This window comes from Polyodon spathula, chromosome 48, assembly GCF_017654505.1.
Source record: "Polyodon spathula isolate WHYD16114869_AA chromosome 48, ASM1765450v1, whole genome shotgun sequence".
NCBI lineage: Eukaryota > Metazoa > Chordata > Actinopteri > Acipenseriformes > Polyodontidae > Polyodon > Polyodon spathula.
Genome location: NC_054581.1, coordinates 1,689,060 through 1,698,489, shown reverse-complemented (window position 1 = coordinate 1,698,489; position 9,430 = coordinate 1,689,060). Strand labels below are relative to the sequence as shown.

Sequence of the window (9,430 nt, the reverse complement as noted above, 5' to 3'; positions counted from 1 at the left end):
ATTTTATTATTATTATTATTATTATTATTATTATTATTATTATTATTATTATTATTATTATTATGCACGAGGAAATTCTAATCGCGGTGTCGGTCGATGAATACCTATCTTCGCCCCACCCCCCCCCCCACCCCTCACAGTCCACCCCGGTGGGGGAGGGACAGTCTAGACGTCACTCGCGATAGGGAAATTTATCGGCCAGAGGATGGGTCTAGGTAGTTGGTCAAGAAGGTCCCCCCCCCCCCCCCCCCCCCCCCCCCCCCCCCCCCACCCCCACACACACGCACGCACGCACGCACGCACGCACGCCAGCTGCTGAGCGGGTTACTGCAGTCAAACAGACTGATACACCTTGAACTGGAAGAGACGAGCTCGGTAAAGCGGGGCTTCGCAGCACAGTGAAGACATCCTGTATGTAACCCTATATTTCTATGCGATCTATGCATGTTTGTATAGATCTATAGATACTTCGTTTATAAGCTAAAAAAAAAAGGCTACCTATAGGCTTCATATTGCTACTGAAGATTGATTCGTTGTATTAGGGTTATTAGTAGGGTTTCAAGGAAGAGCCATGTCAGGTAAAGATAAGAAAGCTTGCGGAGACGTGTTGGATGACTGGAAAGAATTCTTCTGGAACCCGAGGACCCGTGAATTTATGGGCAGAACCGGGAGCAGTTGGGGTAAGCCGATAGAGGGTTTATTTTACGGGCGTCGAACCTTCGGGCGCTCTTTGGAATTGGTATTCTATTCGGGTTCTGGAGGAGAACCGTTCTGCACACAGTGTTCCAGTAATGCTTCTGTATTCGAGCGCCCGCAGGGACAGAATCTTGCAGATGTTTCTGCGGTTCTGTCCGCATAGGAAAATGAAGGGGGGGGGGGGGGGGGGGGGGGGGCAGGACCAGGGGGGGGGGTGGGGGGGGGGGGTGGGGGGGGGGGGGGGGGGCAGTATTTAGCCCGGGGGGGGGGGGGAGGGGTGGGGGGGTGGTGGGGGGGGGGGGGGGGGGGGGGGGGGGGGGGGGGGGGGGGGGGGGGGGGGGGGGGGGGGGGGGGTGGGGGGGGGGGCGGGGGGGGGGGGGGGGGGGGGGGGGGGGGGGGGGGGGGGGGGAGGGGGGGGGGGGGGGGGGGGGGGGGGGGGTGGGGGGGGGGGGGGGGGGGGGGGGGGGGGGGGGGGGGGGGGGGGGTGGGGGGGGGGGGGGGGGGGGGGGGGGGGGGGGGGGGTAGGGGGGGGGGGGGTGGGGGGGGGGGGGGGGGGGGGGCAGATTTTATGTCATTAGATATAATAACAACAGGGCAATTAATTGCTATAAAGTTTGTGTTCAAGTTAACAAGAAACGCGTGTTGTATGTCTGTATTGCGAAGAAGCAGCCACGCTGTTTTTTTGTTTTTTTTTTTAAATCAGTTCTTATATATTTGGCAGCCCGGGTTTTGCGGTAGACGCAGTCAATTAAACCAGAGAGACTGCGCAGAGCAAACCTGGAATTGTAAAGATGCTTAGATTTAAAAAAAAAAAAAAAAAAAAAAAGCTTACGTGTTCACCTGCGATCGATAGGTCTGATCAGTTGTGGCTTTGTGCGCTGTTAAATCGATATGCTGCACCCCTTCACCATACAGCCGCACTTGCTCGATTAATAGTGGATACAGGCTTCTGAGAATTTCTTCAGTAATATGTGTGTGTGTGTGTGTGTGTGTGTGTGTGTGTGTGTGTCTCCCCCTATCCCTTCAAACCCCCCCTACCTCCTCAATCCGTATCTATTTTATGAAGCGCGATTTCAAAGGAATTATTATTATTATTATTATTATTATTATTATTATTATTATTATTTATTAGTAGTAGTAGTATTATTATTATAGCATGGTCAAGGACAGCCCGCGTTTTATAATGTCGTTTCATTAAGGGCAATCCGCATCTTGCTATCCCCTCTCGCCCTGTTACTCGAAGGTAGCATTGCTTGTCATAATCTGCTCTTAACTCTGCAGCGCAGCGTGGCGCTGGTCTCCCTGTGTGCCGGCATCAGTCGTTATTCCCAAGGAGTTTTTATAACTGCATAGGATATTCATAGAGATGTAGCCTAAACACACACACACACACACAGGCACACACGCAGACACACAGACACACACACACACAAAAGCGTGCAGTATGTCTTTCAAACACAATCGTTCTGCATTATTGCTTGTTTCTTTATTATTTGTACGATTACTCGAATGTTTTAGCCCCTCTCTCCTCTCTCTTCCTGTAAACCCCCCACCTCTCGTTTAATAAAGTAACCGCAATCAGATTATCCCTTCAGCCCGTTCTCCGAGCCGGCGACTCCCTTTCTGATATTTGTTTTCTCCCACTTTATTTGATATAAATGTGCTATTAATGAATGCAATTAACAGCATATTAAACAATCGCTTTGCGGTGTGAAATGACAGCATATTGAATTCGATCTGATAGCACTCCCTGTAACGCGTACCCACACAGAGAAAGCCCTTGAATTAATTAATCAATGCGGAGAGCGGCACCTCCTTCAGCTTTAGTACCGGCAGAATAAGAGGGGGAACGGGGGGGGGGTCAGAGAACCAGATCGACCGGTTAGTTGTCAAAAAAGAGTCCTGCGGCCGAATTTAGAATTCCTAAACGGGATAATTACATCTAGGTAATATAGAATTGGTGTTGAACTGTGTAGATATGTGTGTGTGTGTTTCTACTTTCTATTAGATATACTGCCGTCAAAAAGTATTTGCTGGTAAACGAATCTGAGACACAAGCAGGTGGACCCGTTTCTATACATTCCTATAAGAGCACTGCATAGGAGATCGCAGTACAGGCGAAACCTGTTTAATGGCTTCACAGGACGTGGTATATACAGTAACCAATTCTGCCTCGCTTGGGACTGCGCAATGGAGCGGAGTATCTACGCAAAATCTAACACAGCAGTCTACCTCCAAAAAATAACAAAATATTTAAATGACAAACTGTTGTAACATATGTGTATACAGCAGAAACAGTGGGCAGGTGTAATCCAGGTATGTATCCATTTTTAAGACTCTGTTATGTAAACACGCATTGACGAGGTACCGGATCCGATTGGACAGGTGCGTGTTTACGCAACACACTTCAAGATTCACTTGACTTGGTGTTGACCCGCGCAGTCCGATTCAAACTGGTTTTAGGCAGATCACCGCGGATTCCAGAATCGACAGGTTTCCGGTCTGTAGAGGCAGCAAGGATTCCACGAAAGGAATTTTTTTCGCTCCCCGTTTTGGTGTCTATAAGAAGGCGGCCAATCAATCTACAGAGGCAATTCAGTGTTGCAAAGCCCCACGATGGGGAAAAAGAAGCGGCACTGCCTATCAAAACAAGCCCAACCCAGTGGGGGTTATAGAAATTATTATTATTTTTTTTTTTTGGCAGTTCTAGTTTTGCATGTACATTGGCAGCTGTCAGTCACGCAACCCGCGACTCGCAATCTAAGCCCAGTTCCGCTTATTATAAGCATAGTGCTTCTGCGCGCGTAATGCGCTGGGTGCTAGGAAATAATTGTTTTCCTGCATAAACGTGACGACATACAATTTTAGGGGGGTCGTCTAGCAGCTGGTACCCCCTCCCCCCTCTTCCCTCCCCGCTGGAGAGCCAAGAGGATTTAAAGCTATAAAGGATTATGGTCATTAATGAGGGATTAGGGTTTCCAGTGTCTGTGCTGAACAGAGACAGTGTACAATATACAATGCAAAGGCTGGCACTGGGTTCATTTAATCTGTTACTGATTATGAGACAAGCGAACATTAGTCATATTTCACACATTTTTGGACAGCCCAAAAGTATATGAAAGTGCTACCACCACTCTCCACAGGGAGAAACTCCATACCAAGGGGCTATAGTGGAGACGGTTGTATTAAGCTCTGGCCAAAAGTTTTGCATCACCTAAATTTTAGGACTGAGACAAAACAACTGTATGGACATCATTTAGATCTTGTATTTAACGCCATGCAATCAAAGACACTGCAAAAGTCTATACCGGAAGCCAATACTTTCAGGGCGTCTGTATTTCGGGTTTTTATTCATTTCATTTTACGGTGCTTATTTCAGAGTTATTTTCGAGTTTCGTGTGAATCGTTTCGGGACTCTCGCTTTTTTATATGAAACGATTCGTTTTCGTTTACTTTCATTTTTTTCCTGTCACAGTGTGTACAGTCACTCGATAGTACTGTGCTGTCTTTGCCGGCTTCCACAATGAAATCCTAATGGGCACGGACAGCATTCTTTGGGGTTTGTTGTTTGTTTAGGATATTGCTTTACCAGACCTCTCTGTGCTTTACAATGCTTCCCTATGCTTTACCAGACCTCTCTGTGCTTTACAATGCTTCCCTATGCTTTACCAGACCTCTCTGTGCTTTACAATGCTTCCCTATGCTTTACCAGACCTCTCTGCGCTTTGTAATAATTCCCTATACTTTACCATATCTGTGCTTTCCCATGGTTTGCCATGCTTTTGCTCTGCTTGACTACACTGTGCTGTGTTGCTATGGGGAGCTCCTGTAAGGGATGTCTCAGGTGTGCAGTGAGTTGTTGTGCTGGCACTGAGCAGTTTGTCTCATATCTGCTCTCCTGTCTCTTTCCAGCTCTTATCCTTCTCTTCTACCTCGTCTTCTACTGCTTCCTGACTGGCCTTTTCGCTCTTACTATGTGGGTGATGCTGCAGACCCTGGATGACTACAAACCGACCTACCAGGACCGCCTAGCCACCCCAGGTAAGCAGGTGTGATAGAGGGGTCCGCGAGGGTCTCCCCTGGTAAAGGTGCGGCCGCATGGCGTGCAGGGGAGAGTCACACAGTCAGGGGAACGCAGGGGTCTCCGAGGGTCCAGCACCCAAATACAATCATTTTTGTTTAAAAAAAATCTATATTTTAGTTCCTTCAGATTTAAGACTGCACCACTGAATCTTTCTCTCTCTCTCTCTCTCTCTCTCTCTCTCTCTTTCTCTGCAGGGATGATGATTAGACCCAGATCTAAAACACTGGACATTACCTACAGTATGTCCAACACAGAGACATGGGACGGCTATGTCAACACGCTGAACGAATTCCTGCTGCGTGAGTACAGTCTTTCACTGCCTCGTTTTCCACGACATTCGGATTTCCCAAGTAATTCCCTTTAACATTTTCACGAGAAATAATTCAAACACACCCTCCACAACTATTAAACCCTCGATAGTGCTGAACTTAGTAAACTCAAAGACAAACGCTTCGACTAGAAGTCTTTCTCAGTGTCTTCAGTGTAAATTCAATAGCAAATGTTTCAATTAGAAGTCTTTCTCAAGGTCTTCAGTGTAAATGCAATGACAAACCCTAGCTAATGGGAAGTTAGCTATGACTCAATGTTCAAAAAGACAGTTTGGGAGAGTTCAGGCTTTTCAACTTGCGCGCGCCCCAATGCATTCTGGTCCGTTTTACCTGTCTCAGGTACCACTCACAGCAGGACTACGCTTCCCAGAATGCATTGGGATGTGAGTTGAAAATCCTGAACTGTCCCAAACTGGCCTAGTGAACACACAGGATATTAATTATTAATTAATAATAAATATCTAATCTAATTATTAATTAGTCATTTAACAGTCACCTTTATCCAAAGCGACTTACAGAGACTAGAGGGGTGAACTCTGCATCATCAACAACTGCTGCTGCTGCAGAGTCTCTTCCAATAGGACCTCGTTTGTTTTGCGTCTCCTCTGAAGGACGGAGCACAAGGAGGTTCAGTGACTCGCTCAGGGTCCCGCACACAGGGAATCAGCGGCTGAGCCGGGATTTGAACCTCCTGGTATCAAGACCCCCTTTCTTTAATCACCGGACCCCCAAGCCTGCTGAAGTTCCATCTCTCTCTCTCTCTCTCTCTCTCTCTCTCTCTCTCTCTCTCTCTCTCTCTCTCTGCAGCCTACAACGACAGTATCCAGGCAGCCAACAATTACTTCTGCCCCCCCGGGCAGTACTTCACTCAGGACGATAGTGACAATGTGCGTAACAACCCGAAACGCTCGTGTCAGTTTAACCGCACCATGCTGGAAGACTGCTCCGGGCTGGAGGATCAATACTACGGCTATAGAAACGGACAGCCCTGCGTGCTGATCAAGCTGAATCGCGTGAGTACCGGGAATCCGTCAAAAAAAAAAAAAAAACAACTATTGGATTCAAAATAAAATCGTAAAGACGAAAAAAAATTTTACAAAAAAAAAAACCGCCCCCCCCCCCCACTGACTGACTGGATGAGTAAGAAGTTGATTTAAAAAAAAAACAAACTATGCGAATAGTGAGGTAAAAAAAATTGATTACCAATATATAACAATAAAATATTGTTGAAAAATGTGTATTTAAAAAAAAAATATACAAATAATTGATCGCTTATGACAAGATCCCAGACCTTGCAGTGAAGCTGAGGGTCAGCGCTGAGGATCATGGGAGACTGCCCTGTAATGTTTTGTATGGTTTACAGGTTATTGGGATGAAACCGGGCGATGGAGAAGCTCCATATGTCACCTGCACAGGAAAGGTAACATATTTTCCCCAATTTCATTTTAACATTTGGCGAATCTCCTAACATTAAAGTAGCGAACAAAAATAAAACAGTCCATTAATTTTCTCTGCCATGCATATCATATAAGTCTCACACAAGCAGGTTTTGAAAAAAAAAACACTTGTTATGTCATATCTGGTTCTACACTAGGTTAAAGAAATCTCAGTTTGCAAGCCCTGCTTTTATCTTGCACTTCCTTCTTAACCTGGAGGATTGTCCTTTACTGGCTTCCTTCCTATCGGTCAGCTGCTCCCCCTATTGGCTGACACGTGAAATGGCCAAGGAAGTAAAGTAGAAAACGACTTCCTGGAAAGCAAGGCATGCAAACTGAGAACTTTCTTTAATGTACAGCTGTACCAGACGATTTGAAACACGTTTGCCGTGGCATATTCCTATCACAGCTGCACATCTGTCACCAGTGTGGCCAATAGAATAGGGGGTAGCTGCAGTTGCAACAGTTGTAATCTTGATAGCATGCCCCACCCCCCCGACATTCTAGTTTCATCGCTTCATTTTTTTTCGGCTTGTGTTCGTTTGTCAAACTGCATGTCTCCTCCATCATTTCATGCTGCCCCTCTTTCTCATTCACTCCCTTTCAGAAATACAAAGTGAGCAAGGATACCTGGGTAAGAGAAGCATGTGTGCGTGAGACTCCTTGCTGTCGCTGTGAGTGCTTCTTAATGCTGTTGACTTGATCAGTCTGCCTGGCTTTGACTGTGGGAGCTCAGGGGGCTGCTCTTCAGTTCGGGTTGTAGGCTACAGCCTGAAAGCCTTTTAGTAAGCATCAGCGCCACCTAGTGCACAGCTAGGGTACTGCCAGCAAAGCAAAAGGAAACTATCCAAAGTGATGGATCAAAACACAGCCACTGCCTTACAATTGAAACATTGAACATCTTGAATTAAACACGAGATATGAGTAACAGCAATAAGAACCATCAGGGAAAAATCTAGTCTAGTCTTTGATTCATAAAACATCCGAGCATTCGAGCATTTTACAGCTGCTGGGATTACGGGGTTAATGCAGTCTGGCTGGACGCCCCGGTGCAGCAAAATGCTCTAACTTGCTCCTTAGTCAAGTAGATAGTAACGACAAAGAAGCTTTTGTGTTGTTGAAGTGAACAGGCAGGCAGGAGCCAGGAGTTTGAACAAACAGGCCCTGCTCAATCTGAATGTGAGCGGGTCTCCTCTCTGTCATTCCCTGGTGTTGCGCTTCAGACATTCCGGGTGGTTGTGGGTCCCGCTGCTCCAATACTGAGCTGCCATCACCTTGACTTTAAGCTGCTTGGAGCTTGTCTGAAGAATCCTAATTGTTGGGTACTGAACAGCCTGACTCATTCCATTCAACCTTTCACCTCTGTCAGCCACGCCTACCATGTCTATAAATATATACTATATACAATATGTATAATTGAGGGGAGTTCTGAACCCCAGGACTAGGTGCAGCAGCAGCAGCAGCAGGGCTAGTGTGAGTTTGTAACCCTGCTCAAACTCCTGGCTCCTGATCCCCAGGACTTGCAATAGCAGCAGCAGGGCTAGTGTGAGTTTCTAACCCTAATCCTGGCTCCTGATCATTGCAATATTAATAATAATAGACTTCATTGAGGGGAGCTCTGAACAGGACTGGGTGAGGTGAGGAACTCTGAAACTCCTGATCATTGCAATATGATAATAACAGACTTCATTGAGGGGAGCTCTGAACCCCAGGACTGGGTGCAGCAGCAGCAGCAGGGCTAATGTGAGTTTTAACCCTGTTCTTGTTGTCTGTTCACAGAAAGAAGACTCTGATAAGATTGGAGAGATTGTCTATTTTCCTCCAAATGGCACCTTCAATCTGATGTACTACCCTTACTATGGCAAACAGGCCCAGGTAAGCCACAAAATGATAATGAAGAGATACAGTCCAGCACTAAACAGTTGATTCGATCTGCCTATACCCTGATAAACCACAGCTGGCTTTTTAGAGCATTTTACATCACCAGGATTTACCCTGGATTAAAGAAATAAGGGTCTGTTACAAAGAACGCTAGAGAGAGCGAGGCAGGTTTTAAAATATATTGAACATGAAGGGCAGTGAATATACTGTCAGGGGAACACTGGAGGTCTGCGAACGGATTTCTAAACAGTGATTAATACAAACCTGCAATGCAGACATGGGGCTTGGATTGGATTAGACTGCAGATGGAAGCGGCCACAGTTTGATCTGGAGATTAAATGTTATGGATTTGTATGGGAATTTGAATGGGAAATACCATTGTGACACCACCTCACTCTTTTTTTGTTGTCCCCCTCTCAGGTGAACTATTCCCAGCCACTGGTTGCGGTGAAATTCCTCAACTTGACCATGAACACCGACATTAACGTCGAATGCAGGATCATGGCAAAAAACATCAAAGTCGACAACGAGCGAGACAAATTTGCCGGCCGCGTCTCCTTCCTATTGAGAATTGACAAGATATAAAAAAAAAAAAAAAACATCCTGGCCCTCATCTCCCCTTTCCTTCTGCTCCCCCAAACCAACCCCACCCCCATAAACACCCTCCTCCATATATATCATTATATATTATATATATATATATATATATAATATATTATATATATAAAAGTGATTTTCAATGACTTGCTAAATCGATTATAGCAAGCTCTCTGGATATTCTGAAGAGGACAATAACACTGATGAAGAGATTGTGAAGTGGAATTGTGGGTAAGGGGTACAGGGGGGCAGGGGCTGTTCTGAAGAGGGGTGTCTCTTGTTGTTTGTTTGGGGGAGAGGGCTGTTAGAATGTGTTTTCAACCCCCCCCCTTAATGTCTCCTACATCCACCACACCAACCAGAAAAACTATTAGAACCCAGAAAAGAGGCGGTGGCCACCACGGGAC

General features: G+C 46.2%; 1 protein-coding gene across 3 annotated transcripts; it reads left to right on the top strand.

Annotated features, from left to right (window-relative positions):
- Window positions 1-314: 314 nt before the first annotated feature.
- On the top strand, window positions 315-9,091 carry LOC121306623 (sodium/potassium-transporting ATPase subunit beta-2-like). Of its 3 annotated transcripts, none has more exons than XM_041238445.1 (8): window positions 315-411; window positions 4,609-4,737; window positions 4,975-5,079; window positions 5,917-6,122; window positions 6,473-6,529; window positions 7,153-7,179; window positions 8,325-8,420; window positions 8,847-9,091. In XM_041238445.1, the coding sequence occupies exons 2-8, from the start codon at window positions 4,671-4,673 to the stop codon at window positions 9,009-9,011; spliced, it is 723 nt and encodes a 240-aa protein (XP_041094379.1). In that variant the 5' UTR covers window positions 315-411; window positions 4,609-4,670; the 3' UTR covers window positions 9,012-9,091. The 3 variants fall into 3 exon arrangements, with proteins under 3 accessions (XP_041094379.1, XP_041094376.1, XP_041094377.1); XM_041238442.1 differs by lacking the exon at window positions 315-411 and adding an exon at window positions 418-680; XM_041238443.1 differs by lacking the exons at window positions 315-411; window positions 7,153-7,179 and adding an exon at window positions 418-680.
- Window positions 9,092-9,430: the final 339 nt, after the last annotated feature.

What these genes read in the sequence shown, in the direction of transcription:
- LOC121306623 (XM_041238442.1), top strand. Translation starts at nt 572, where the DNA reads ATGTCAGGTAAAGATAAGAAAGCTTGCGGAGACGTGTTGGATGACTGG. An exon ending in GGACCGCCTAGCCACCCCAG is followed by an intron (nt 4,738 to 4,974) that starts GTAAGCAGGTGT and finishes CTTTCTCTGCAG; the next exon opens with GGATGATGATTAGACCCAGA. An exon ending in ACTATGGCAAACAGGCCCAG is followed by an intron (nt 8,421 to 8,846) that starts GTAAGCCACAAA and finishes TCCCCCTCTCAG; the next exon opens with GTGAACTATTCCCAGCCACT.